This window comes from Stylophora pistillata, chromosome 8, assembly GCF_964205215.1.
Source record: "Stylophora pistillata chromosome 8, jaStyPist1.2, whole genome shotgun sequence".
NCBI classification, from domain to species: domain Eukaryota; kingdom Metazoa; phylum Cnidaria; class Anthozoa; order Scleractinia; family Pocilloporidae; genus Stylophora; species Stylophora pistillata.
Window position 1 is genome coordinate 11,232,849 of NC_142526.1, and position 12,816 is coordinate 11,245,664.

Below are 12,816 nucleotides of genomic sequence, written 5' to 3' on the forward strand. Positions count from 1 at the left end.
TTAACTGAGCAATTATTTTTCTTTGTTAGTGAATGGTCGTTGGTCCGCATGGAGCTCATGGAGTCCTTGCTCTGTATCATGTGGCAACGGTCGGCAAGAGCGCATGCGTAAGTGTAATGATCCCGTACCCGAGTATGGTGGAAAATTCTGTCAGGGACCCGCTAGAGAATTCCACAATTGTGAAGAAGATGACTGCCCAGGTAACTTGCATCTTATGTTTATAACAGATTCAGGACTATTACCAGAACTTTAGTAACTACAGGGGTTAATCTTGATGAATAAAGATAATGTTCTCTGCTTAGCTCCACCTCTTTCATAGAAGGTGTCGATATCAAAATTAGTTAGGCCGTCATGTTGGGCGGAGTTAAGGTACCAAAAAACCTTTAATGCAAAATGTTTCTTTTTTCAGCGTTCCTAAGTTAATTTTACTATAAGCACAATGAAAATCAAGCATATAGTTTAGACGAATTTTGAATCAACGTTTACGAAGAGTTTGTTTCGAATTCATAGGTTTCTGGAGTGAATGGTCCGCGTGGAGCGCTTGTTCAAAGAGTTGTGGTGCCGGTGGAAGGCGTGACAAAACACGCACGTGTCAAGGAGGAGCCACGTGCGTGGGCTCCGCACGTGAAATTGAAGCCTGTAAGGTTCAGGATTGTCCAGGTGTGTAACGAAAGTTTGTGTAAATTGTTTTTTTTTCTTTTAATATAGAAATTAAGCTTACTTGTCACATTTGCTCAGTCCTTTGCGTCAGTTATCAGATCAAAAAAAAAAGAACAGATGGGAATGAGTGATTAAGGAAAATAAAACTATTTGTCGTTGTAGTTTGCCACAAGGCCATAGACCTCGCTTTCGTCCTTGATGCCTCTGGGACAGTAGATGACTCTCAATGGAAGCTAACAAAAGACTTCGTCAAAGGTGTCAGCAGTGGTTTCCGCCTTGCCCCCAACAAGACACAAGTTTCCATTCTAGCCTACTCCACGTTACCCCATCTCGAATTGAGATTCGAAGACAAAAACATTTACGACAGCATGGACGACTTCCTTCAATCGATGTCTCAACCACGTGGTGACACGCGCACAGACCGCGCCCTGAAACTAACGCGTGATCGATTGATTACCTCTGAAACTGGAGCGCGTGACTTTACGCCTAAAGCGATTGTTATTGTTACTGACGGCGGAGACGCGCCTGACACCACGGCAAAGCGCGCCGAGCAACGCGCCCGTGAACTCAAGGATATGGATGGCGCCACGATTGTTGCTCTGGGGGTAGGGGACAAAGTGGATCAATATGAACTGAGACAGCTGGCTTCTGATCCTGATCATGCATTCTTGGTCGCGTCATATGATGACATTATTGGTTATGTGAAATCAGCGGCTGACGCAGTCTGTACAGGTGAATGCTTTTCGCATTGTGAAACGAATTTCTTGTCCGCATGGTATTTATTTTCCTCTGTTTTTGAGCTTATTTAGAGCTAGTCTGAGACAAGAACGGTTTGTCCCCAACGTTTTAACAGCTACACTTGATCTGCATGCGTGCTACGATTGAGCTGGTTACCCCCTTTCAACCTGACACTAGTTATTTTAAGCCATGATGAACTGAATGGGAGAGCATATTATCACATGACCCGTACAGCCTCGTTTTCGCAACCCCATAGAAAAAACAGTAGTGATAGCTGACATGTGTAGGGCCGAACAGGTGATGTGAGCCGGTCCGTAAAAAGCAGTTCGTTTCTGCACTACACGGCCGTTTTGCACTTTTTGGGAACGTAGATTGAAATTGTGGAAATTAAAATAAACGAGGAAATAATGCGCGCTTCTCGATGAATTATGAGTTTTTCCTCTGACTGGGAAAAAAAATGGTTTCTTCTCTATAATATTTTGTTTGTGATCCAAGACACCTAAGAACGATAGAAACTCTAAATTCGTTCAAGAAGAACATAAGAAAAGTCGACCTTTCAACTCTCGTTGAAATTTAAAACTTAACTAAATAACTTTATAATCTTTTTAATTATCTACTGTAAATAACTATCATCTACATATGTAAATGTAATTGACTTTTAAATTTTTTTTAGTGTCCCCCATTAGCTTATAGCTAAAAACAAAGACACTTAAATAAAGTTTTTCATTCATTCATTTCATTCGAGATCCACTGCGCCCTTTTTTTGTATGCAAGTAGAGTACCTATTTAGATTGACGCAATTGTTTTCTAAATTTATAACACTGGGTTTTGATACTACTTCGGTCCGATAAATATTATCCGGTTCGACCCTCCTCCTCAGTCAATACTTACATAATATTACATGTGATCATTGACATCGTTTCGTTCGTACGTATGTGCATGATTCTTAGCTGAAAGCTGTTAATTCTAATGCAATAAAAAATGGAGCATCAATCTGGAAAAATGACTCACATGACGATTTTCTGTTCTTTTTCTGTATTTCAGCCAAACCACCTCCTCCTCCACGTAAGTATTTTGAACATGTAATGCATCTAATCTTGTGGACTGTAGTGTAGAGCGGCTTGATTGCATTGCTGACGATATGCATGTCATCTAATCACTCCATTGTTAGTAAACTGATGTGTTTCTTTTTCTGTTCCAGCTCGCTGGGGCACGTGGACTGAATGGAGTCCTTGTATGAAGACTTGTGGCACTGGCGTCAGTTTGAGATCACGGAAATGTCTGACCGGAGCAAACTGTAGAGGAACTGGTACCGAGACACGAAAATGCAAGGTTCAGGATTGTCCTTGTAAGTATTTCACTCACTTTTGATATGACTTTTCCTTTTAAAACCCTCCAAATGTAGTAATGACGAACTCATTTTTCTATAAATATTTGTTTTCCTCAGCTTGCCAGTTAGCTACAGACCTCGCTTTTGTTCTCCCTGTTTCCTCAAAAATAAACGACACGGAATGGCGAGAGGTGCAGAACTTTGCCAAGGGCGTGGCAAATGCGTTCAACATTTCTTACCCCGGTACCCACGTGGGCGTCTTGTCCTACTCTTCCCAGGCCACCATGGAGATGAAATTCAACCGCTACTATTACCAGTCTGACGTGCTGAACGCTATTGATAACATTTACCCTGAAGCAAAAAGCGACCAGGGATCGCGATTGGATGACGCTCTGGAAATAGCCAATTACGAGCTGTTTACTCCTGCGGGAGGGTCGCGTGATCAGGTCACGAGGGCGCTGGTGGTGGTGCTATCTGACAAATTAGATAACGCAAAGATTGCTGGGATTGTACACCGTTTAAAGTTCGGAGGTGTGACTCCAGTAGCTATTGGAGTTGGGTCTGGTGTCCAGCGTGACGAGTTGTTGAAGATCGCAGACGCGAACCACACATTTTCTGTAGATTCGTACAACGATCTTATCACAATAGCTGAAAAGGTTGTCAAAAGCGCGTGTAAAGGTAAGAAATGTGATCTTCAATTTGTTGTGCGCAAGTTTTGAATTACTGCTCATACACAGTTGACGTGCTTGTGTGAAAGTGCACCCAAAAAGTGTTTTACTTTTTTTCAGACGATTTTATTCAAAATGAGTAAATATGAGTAAATATTCCGCTCTGCGTTCGTTTTCTTTGGAAAGAAAATATATCAGGATATGCTTAAGTGAACTAGTAAATCTTTCGCTTTGACGAGGGTCAACGTTCGAAACTTCAGCTTTTGAAACTCTTTACGGTGGCCAATGTACTTCATCAACTCAGTTGTTAAAAAATTGTCTTGTAATACCCTCACTACACAAGCAATTGCCCAGAAAAACTAGTGATCATAATGTTTCATACCGTTTTGAATTTAATTATTTTGAAATATGAAAGAAATCCCTTCTTGTAAGGGATTTCAGCATTATCCCACTAGTTGCTAACCTGCTCCAAACACGAACATTTCGTATTTACAATATGTGAGGCTCGAGGTATATTATAACATTTTCTTTTTTCTTTGTTATTTTTGTAGTTCCAGAATTCCTTCTTGATCAAATTGTCACCGAAAAGCCACACACTGGTCACGCACTTCATCGGGTGCCAGTCTTCCACGTCGGATCTTATCCAGCAACCTATCAAGGAGTGACCGTAATGCCAGCAACACCAGGTCAGCAGCAGACCATGAACAACTTTGTTCCGATGCAAGGTCAACAGAAAAGCCAGGGCTATGCTCCAACTCAAGCATCTTCCATGAACACGCCATCAGGACAACAACAAGTTACCTCTGCTCCTGTGTCAACTCAACAATCTGCTGAACAGGTCTCCTCTGCTCCACAAGTGGCATTTGCGGGTGTAACATCTGCTCCGCTATCGCCTAGTCAGGCTTTAAGCGGCGTTCAGTCACCAGCGTCGGTCCATCAACCTGTTGAACAGGTTGATCTCGCTCCCCAAGCGATGTTCTCAAATGTCACAGCGATCCAGCAACCTGTTGAACAGGTTACTTCTGACTCACAAGCTACAAGTGCAGGTGTGACATCAGCTCCGTTACCGGCTGCTCAGGGAACAGTTGGAGCTCAACAGCTTTATTTAAATGCCACCTCCGCTCAACAACCAGTTGAACAGATTACTTCTGCAGCCCAGGGTGCAAGTACAGGCGTGACATCAGCACCGCTTCCAACAAATCCCGTTTCAAACGTTACTGAGCCGGTTTTCACGAACGTAACGTCACCCCAACAACCTGCTGGACAGGTTTCTGCAGCAGCGCCATCCCCTCAAACTGTTTACGCAAACGCCACGCCTACACAACAACCAGCGACGATGAGTCAAACTATACCTCCTCAGCAACCTGTCAATCCAGTATCAGGAGTGCAACAACCGGTTTATTCTAATGCTACAGCAACGCCTCAGCAGCCTCAAGAGGGGTACGGTAACATAAGTGCACCTGAAGTCGGCCCTCAACAACCGCAGGGTCTCCCCCAGTGGTTGTATTCTAATGTCACGGCATCACAGCCAGTGTATCCACAACAGCCTGAGCCTGTGTCTTCAAACGTCACAGTTCCTCAACAGAATGTCACTGCTGTCCTTCCACCAACAAACGTATCTTTGACACCGACCTCAGCTCCTCAGGTGCCGAGTGCCCCGGCCAGTTCTCCTGTTCAAGTTGGGGCAGAAGCTGGAGTGAACGCCACAATTCCTCAGGCTCCACCACAACCTTCAGCGGCTCCAGTGGCTCCAGCGGCTCCAGCGGCTCCAGCGGCCCCAGCGGCTCCAGCGGCTCCAGCGGCTCCAGTGGCTCCAGCAGCTCCAGCAGCTCCAGCAGCTCCAGCGTCTCCAGTGGCTCCAGCAGCCCCAGCTCCTGTGGCACAAGGCACGACTGCACCTGCTCAGAATGTAACTGCTGGCCAAGCAGGGGCTGCTGTAGCTTCTCCTACTGCTGCGCCTGCTGTGCCACTAGTAACTGCCGGATCTCCACCTGCGCCTGCACAGCCAAGTGCGCCCTTGCAGTCGGCTGAGAGCGTTGCCCAAAGTGTGACCCCAGAGAGCCCTGCAAGCACTCAGCCGTTTGGTAAGTAATTTGTAGAATATACATTTGAGAACGATGGATATCCAAAGAGCAGTTACATCTTTTTTTACCTTAGGCGAAGGTGAATGTCACGAATTTGAGTTTAAGGGCTCAGTACAAGTTTAAGTACCAACATCTTGAAAAATTCCCGACCGAGAACTCGCGTGATAGTCACGTTTTAGTCACGTGGTTGCTTTAAATGAAACAAATGTATGGTAACACCGAAAATGTTTTTCCAACAGTTTGTCCACATGCTATGGATATCGTATTTGCTTTGGACTCGTCTACGGATGTTACTCCAATCCAATGGACTCAACAGAAAGACTTCATGAAGAAAGTTGCGGATGGTTTTAATGTACAGGAGAGCGGAACCCATGCAGCTGTGGTTGCTTATTCCACTATACCTTCAATTAACTTGAAACTTGGAGAGCGGAATGTGAAAGAAGAGGTCGATAAGGCTTTTGATGACTTGCCACGTGATCTGGGTAACAGAAATCTGGTGAGTCAAGGTTGCCTCTTGAGAGCTTGCTATAAAGCACTTGAAGTATGATAATTGTCTTTGGTATCGGAGGCTTTTTTGGTTTTGGGGTGCTGCCTTTCGAGCTTTGTTTTCTTGTTACGAAGCATTTTTTATTGAAATGAGGATTTACGATCAATTTTCAGGTTATTTTGTTGGAAATGGCTAAATTCGAAGTGTTCACAAAGTCTAGCGGTGTGAGGACCCATCTCCCGAAGGCCCTTGTGGTGACGGTCCTCGGACCCCAAAACGATCATAACACTAACGCCGCCAAGAGTCTAGAGTCCTTCGCTAAGCAGTTGGAAATCAGTGGTGTTAAGGTAAAAAAATAAAATGAGGAAAGAGGACATCATGTCTTTGCTACAGTTTCTTTTTACCACATCTGTGCTCCAAGCATAAAATAACATTCATCGTTGTTGTCTTTTTTTCTATTTTTGGTATTTCAGGTAATCGCTGTAGGTAGCCCAAGTATCGCTGAGTCAGAGCTTTCTACCATGACAACGGAGCCTAAGTATGCTGTACGGGTTAACGATCTTCAGTCTCCAGCTGAAGCCGAGAAAGTGACCAAGATTATTTGTAATGGTAAGATGGCGCTTGATTTTAACGTACGATTTTACGTTCTACTGTAATTTGTTCAGGTTATCCGAAGAATTGTCAGATGATGAATTTTAGTTCACAATACCAACCTTATCGTGATTCAGAACTTATAAGAGAGAGTCCTAAACAGGCGTTTTCATCAAAGAACCCTTGGCGATTTCCTCGAACTCCGTCAATTCCAAGTGTTTTGCGCGTTTGCTCCAATCGATCATGAGTTACTCAGACTTTTGTACAAGCTTTCACTTCTTACTGTTATTGGGTGCTTGTTGTTTTCTTCAGTGGCAGCAGGGTTCCCATCGACGGGTGAGAATCGACCGCAAGCTCCGTTTCCTTCTCCGGTCCCTGCCGCGCAGCAGAACGTTGTGTCTCCTGCCCAGGTTCCCTCCCAGCCCGTAGCATCTGCATCACACATGAATAACTTGTATAAGAGAACACGTGAGTATACTTTTTTAGTTTCTGTTATGGTCAACATTGCAAAATACTATCTAAATTCCCGTAATTTGAAAAGCCCAGTCATTTCTCACGCTTTTTCTTGTATTTTCTCTACAAGAGAGAGAACCATTTTTTTTTGTTTCCCTTACAGCTTACCCATTCAATTGTCAGCCGGTGTTGTATTACGACTTCGACAAGTTTTGCGCGGGGGAAGTTTATGACGAGTCGGGCTCTGGCAACAACGGAATGTCCCGTGGGAGTGTGGTGGTCGAGGCGGGATACAACCAAGACAACGGTGTAGACTTGTCAGACGGGTTCATTCAGTTGGACGGAATGAATTTCAAGGTAGGGTGTTTTGAGAATTCGTGATATATCTCAGAACGGGAAAAACCTTGGTTCAAGTAGCAAGTATTGCGTGACAGACTTTTAAATCACACAACCGAGAGTTACATTTAATTCCATTGGAATATTCGCTTAGGTATTCACTGTTGCTTATTTTAGGGTAAGCCAACTCTTGGTGTCACCATATCAGCATGGGTCAAGGTAAAGAACGTGACTGCCCCGAATATAAACGAGATTTTCGTAACGGAAGCACCTGGAATAACAGATCCCTCGAAACAGGGACAGTACCACTTCGAGATCTTGAACAAAGGTAAAGTTCGCTTCTTCCAACGTAACATGGACAAGACAGTGTACGGGAGAACCACAATCGAGGGAATCCCAGAAAACAAATGGGTCCACTTGGCGGGTATTTACAACCCTAACAGTAAACAGGCCACGATTTACATCAATGGACGAGCTGTTCAGAATTATGAACAGACGGATACACAAGAGACTGAGGGTTTGAACACGGATTGGAGTAAGGCCGCGTACATTGGGACCTTTTACGATGATGAAGGGCCTCGACGTCAATTTAAGGGTACCCTGGATGAGTTCTATATCTTCCCCTGTGCTCTCCCGGACGATCAAATTGTGACCCTCAAGGATACTCACAGAATACGTAAGTTTGTCGTCAATTGAAACCGTTTCTAGAAGGAAATTTCATAAAATAATCTAAGGAAAAAACATTAATCAGTTTCATTGTTACTGTTTTTGATATTTTTCTAATTAGTATGGAACTCCTACGACTACAAACAAATACAAATCAACTAAATATCTCACAACTTGAACTTGAACTTGAACTTTATTTTTATTTAGACACGGTAAATCTATCAGATAAAATAATAATATTATTACAATCTATTATTACAGTTACAATCAATTTTAATCTATATAAACATGATCTAAAATTTAAAAGTGAAATAGAAAAAAATAAAGAAATTCTGCTTTACATAGATGCCGTGTGTGTTTTGTCGATTCAGACGAAGAAATTGCGACAACCATTTCGGAAGGATTGGAACTCTAAATAAGGCAACAACATTCATGTTGAAGGCGTTCTATTGCAGTTCAGAGAAATTTCGTTGATTGGCTGGTTTTGTGACAGCCAGTCTTGGAGACTACTCGTGATACTACGTCAACGATGTGGAAATTCTTAGATTAATCTCACATTTTGTCACGTGCCTTCTTTTTAAAAGTTCATGTTTTATAACTTAGTTTTGTTTTAACTTCTCCCCATAACAGCCAAGTTTGTTGGTCCGTACCCAGGCGTAAAGCGCGAGGTCTGGCGCGGAGTAAAAGGCACTACAATAACGGACTTGGCCACGCAGAAAGACTATCCAAACAACCCGTCTGAGACCTCCATCATTGAGGACTTCGATGCGCCTAAGAACGAGGGTGACGATTACGGATCCCGAATTAGAGGCTATTTTGTGGCGCCCTATACAGGAACCTATTCGTTTTCTTTGTCTGGTAATGATGAAGCTGAGCTGTTCTTTAGTGGGTCGTCGAGAGAGAAAGACAAGGATTTGTTTGCCGTGGTTAGAGGAACTGGGCACAACAAGTTTTCAGAGTAGGTTTTGCGTTCGTAAGAAACATACGCTCTTTTTTGTTTTGTCATAATGATGTCAGTCTTCCTCGACGAAAATCTCGCTCCTTCTATTTTCAATCTATCGGTGATTATCTCATCATTTGGTCTCAGATTTTACTGTCGTAGGAAAATATACTTAAATCTTTCGTGCAATCTCGATAAGAATTTGACGCAACTTTTTTTTTCTCTCCCTTCTCAGTCATCCTTTTCAGCAGTCTGGCTACATTCCACTGGAGGCTGGCAAGTATTACTGGATTGAGGCCCTGCATAAGGAAGGAATAAATAGGGACTCCCTGTCTGTTGGCTTCACTTTGGAATGCCCCAATGCACCATCGGTACTTTCTGAGAAACCAATTCTAAGACCAAGTCTGCAATATCAGATTCCTCGTAAGTAACGCTTTTTCTTTCAGAGAAATATGCCATTCTCATCGGTACAAAATTTTGATTTTCTGGACTCTTTCTGGGGACGTATTTTCATTACAACATTTTTCTTTTATTTCCTTTAGGGAGCTGTACCGAAGTCAAAAAAATGTGGCCCGGGTTCAAAGATGACGAATACGTCATTCAGATGACTCCTTCATGCAATCCCATTCGTTTGTACTGCCATGGCCTTGACTCAGCCTCCCCCCGTGAGTACATTACTCTTCCCGCTGGTCCAGATCGGAACTTCGCTAGTTTTTACAGGGGTAGGCTGCTCAACTATGAATCTTGCTCTGGCTCTGTCAACCCTGAACCCAAACTGACCGCAAACTACTGGGGAACAACGAGGTAGGTTTTGCTTATAACTCAGGACTAAAACTCCAAACATGACAAGAAACTCATGAAAATCTGAGAGAGAAATTTGCAACTGATGCGAGCGACGCTTTCTTGTTTTTGTTTTTCTCTTTTACCAGGTTTAACAAAATTCGTGTCGATCCCTCGACGGGTCTCGTTCACAGAGATGACTTCCAGTTTGCCAAGACCGAGGGCAACCCGGTTCGATTTGCCCGCGCGGGAGACTGCTTCTCAGCCGCCTCCAAATGCCGTAAGGGTAAATTCCAAGTGGATCTGTCTGGTACGGGATTACGCATGCGTAAGGACGTGGACTGGGAGGCCTGGGGCACACCCAAAGTACCACAGCGGTTGCTGAGTGTTCATAAGGCGGAGGACGGCACGATGGCGTATGGTGAATGTGGAGGGTCATGTGGAGGGTGTCAACCAGTCAAAGAAAGGATGTTCTTGGAACCGGCGGCCTGTACCGACCCCTCTACTACAGGTGAGTACTTCTCCATAAGCGGGGATGTGTACAGTCTCTTTTCTCAAATGTTCATGATCAGAATAGGACCGGGTGGAGTCCAATTCCGTTTATAATCACACAGGTGATTACAAAACCGATCGCGAAGCGGGAATCCAATTTGCCAATCACGAGTATGATCACTGACAGAATTAAAGGACACGAAGTCCTGTTACCAATCAATCATAACTATTGAATTTTTATAAAAAAAAAAAATTTGGAAAGGTAGTGGAAAAAGGTAAAAAAAGTCCTCCGTTTTGGAAATTCTTCAGTTTTGTAGGGTAAGTGATTGTTGCTATGGTTGTTGTGATGAGTTCTATGATTGGTGGATGTAGCTGAGTGGACTTAGTATGATAAGCTGCATTAACTGTCCTATTACAGCCAACTGTAATCCGATTTCAAGTCTACGAAATAACCAGTGAAAAATAAGACAGAAAATTCACCAAAAACTTTCGAGGAAATTGTAAAGGTTGTGGTCAATGAACAATCTCTGCTGGAAAAACTGAAGCCTTGATTAACTTACATAGCTACTTATCTGGCTCATAGCATGTTGCAAGACATTCGTCACGGAGGGCTTGCTGATTTTATTTTTATGTTTATTGATTTATCTGTCTATCTTCGTTAGTCATTTATTTTATAGCGTTTAATGTTTTCTGTAGCACTTTTTGTATGAGAATGCATCAAAACCGATTAACTGAGTAAATTTCTCACAAAAAAACATCTTACTTTATAAATATAATTTAGATGCCGTTGCTCGTCAATCAATCCCCACACCTGGTGCCAAAAAAGACGAAAAAGGACAGAAGAAATCTGTTGTAAGTTCACCACAAAAGGTGCATGTTAGGTCCGAGGCCCCCTACCCGCACGAGAGGGAGTTTTTCCGTTCGGGGCCTGGGCTTGAGGAGACAGAACTGGAAGTGTTAGGTCATGTAACAAAGAAGAAGAAGCGAAGCGAGTCAGTGAAGAAAAAGAGAAAGCGACATCTAAGTGAATGAAGGGACAACGGAGCATAGAAGTTTTAGGATTCAAAGGAAAAAAAGAAGAATTGGCAAAAGGATACGGCAACATTTGTTGTATTTGTTATACCATGTACAAAAACTGAACGGTGGATTGAGCGCCTCCTTTTGAACTTAAATGAAACTCTTCCGATCTGAAAATGATGAGCAGGCCGTGATGGCAGGATAATAGCTCTTTGTAACGGGTTTTTTAATGATCTATGATTCACCGAGATTTTTTTCGTTTTAAAGTGGCTGCAGTAAGAATACGGCGGCAAAAGGGAGTTTCGTTGTTTAATCCTCAGCGAGCATGCTCGAGGGCAAAGGTGTTGACCTTGCTCCTGGTTTCGATGTTTCTTTCTAGGATATAATCCTGCAGTCCTCGGTTCTTGTTGTGTAGTTGAAGTTGATTCTATTGTGTTTCTATACCTAATGTAAAAGGGCCTGAAACGGCTCCGGTCTACAGTATAAAAGGTCTCACGATGATCATTTACGGTTCAAGGGCCTTAGATTACTTCTGCAGGATAAAAAGGGACGACGTGGGCCTTTTCTGCCGAGGCCTTTAAGAAAAGGGACTTTTCTTTCATGGCTCCATAGTTAATGTTTACGATGGGATCGGAATGTTTTCGTTTATGTCTTTCTTTAGTAAAATCCTCAAAGCAGTTGGACAAGAAAGGCCTTTCTTTCGCATTATTTAGGGAAATTCAGGGGCAACCGATTGACGTAGATAATCACGGGTTATGACTGAAAAATTGATATCCAGTTAAATTAAAACGGTATGGCCATTAGTAGAATGAAAGAAATCCCTTCCCAAGGAAACCATATAACTGGCATTTACAGCCCGTGTAGGCGAGCAACTGGGGCAGTCAGTAGGTTCTTAAGCTTGGTAGGCTAAAATATCATGATAAAATATAAAGCATGGCGAATATATCGAATACTTTGGATAAATGTAATGATACCTAATAATTGCAAGTTTAAGTTTCTAGTACAAAGCAGAAGGAAAACTCTTCGCTTGATTAGCTTCTCATCAGTTCTGCGAACCATCTTCCTCTCATCGTACAGTGTAAATCTCCGGTCATAGCAGATAACGAATACAGCAACGGTGATTAGAATCGTACACAAATTATGAAATTCATGTCTTGTTTTGTAACATTATTCAAAAGACACTGGTGTAAAAGATCATAGATTATTTTTTGATGTGAAAAATAAACGTTCAACTCTAACTCCTTGTTTATTCACCTCAACTTAAAAGTTTTTACTTAAAAATCCCTGTTGTAACGGACGCACTTCATGATCCAACTAAACCCGTGCTGTTGCCTATTCCAGGCAATCAGTTATTAAAACGAAGTGCGATTGTGAGCGGCGGAGGGACAAAGCGAGGGAGTTTGGGTCGGGTCACGTAATCGAGGGAGGTCTGGGTTCCTCAACGCGACTTGACCCGACCCTCAATTGATTTTCGCTGCGCTGCTGTACTAACTGAAGGCCTAGAAAAGGCTCCCCGTGAGGAGGATATCCAAAGAATGGTTGAAATAAGACAAACTTTTACATTAATACAGACT

General features: G+C 42.9%; 1 protein-coding gene across 2 annotated transcripts in view; it reads left to right on the forward strand.

Annotated features, from left to right (window-relative positions):
• LOC111336041 (uncharacterized) overlaps nucleotides 1-12,480 on the forward strand; it is a 48,002-nt gene extending 35,522 nt beyond the window's left edge. For both annotated transcript variants that reach the window (XM_088731672.1, XM_088731673.1), the window contains 18 exons: nucleotides 30-200; nucleotides 511-660; nucleotides 823-1,392; nucleotides 2,443-2,463; nucleotides 2,600-2,746; nucleotides 2,846-3,406; nucleotides 3,948-5,480; nucleotides 5,720-5,976; nucleotides 6,141-6,314; nucleotides 6,441-6,576; nucleotides 6,871-7,026; nucleotides 7,175-7,368; nucleotides 7,525-8,023; nucleotides 8,644-8,971; nucleotides 9,189-9,376; nucleotides 9,496-9,757; nucleotides 9,883-10,244; nucleotides 11,007-12,480. In XM_088731672.1, coding sequence (XP_088587798.1) covers nucleotides 30-200; nucleotides 511-660; nucleotides 823-1,392; nucleotides 2,443-2,463; nucleotides 2,600-2,746; nucleotides 2,846-3,406; nucleotides 3,948-5,480; nucleotides 5,720-5,976; nucleotides 6,141-6,314; nucleotides 6,441-6,576; nucleotides 6,871-7,026; nucleotides 7,175-7,368; nucleotides 7,525-8,023; nucleotides 8,644-8,971; nucleotides 9,189-9,376; nucleotides 9,496-9,757; nucleotides 9,883-10,244; nucleotides 11,007-11,257 — 5,960 coding nt within the window. In that variant the 3' untranslated portion in view covers nucleotides 11,258-12,480. The remainder of the gene's footprint in view (nucleotides 1-29; nucleotides 201-510; nucleotides 661-822; nucleotides 1,393-2,442; nucleotides 2,464-2,599; nucleotides 2,747-2,845; nucleotides 3,407-3,947; nucleotides 5,481-5,719; nucleotides 5,977-6,140; nucleotides 6,315-6,440; nucleotides 6,577-6,870; nucleotides 7,027-7,174; nucleotides 7,369-7,524; nucleotides 8,024-8,643; nucleotides 8,972-9,188; nucleotides 9,377-9,495; nucleotides 9,758-9,882; nucleotides 10,245-11,006) is intronic.
• The last annotated feature ends 336 nt before the right edge of the window (nucleotides 12,481-12,816 follow it).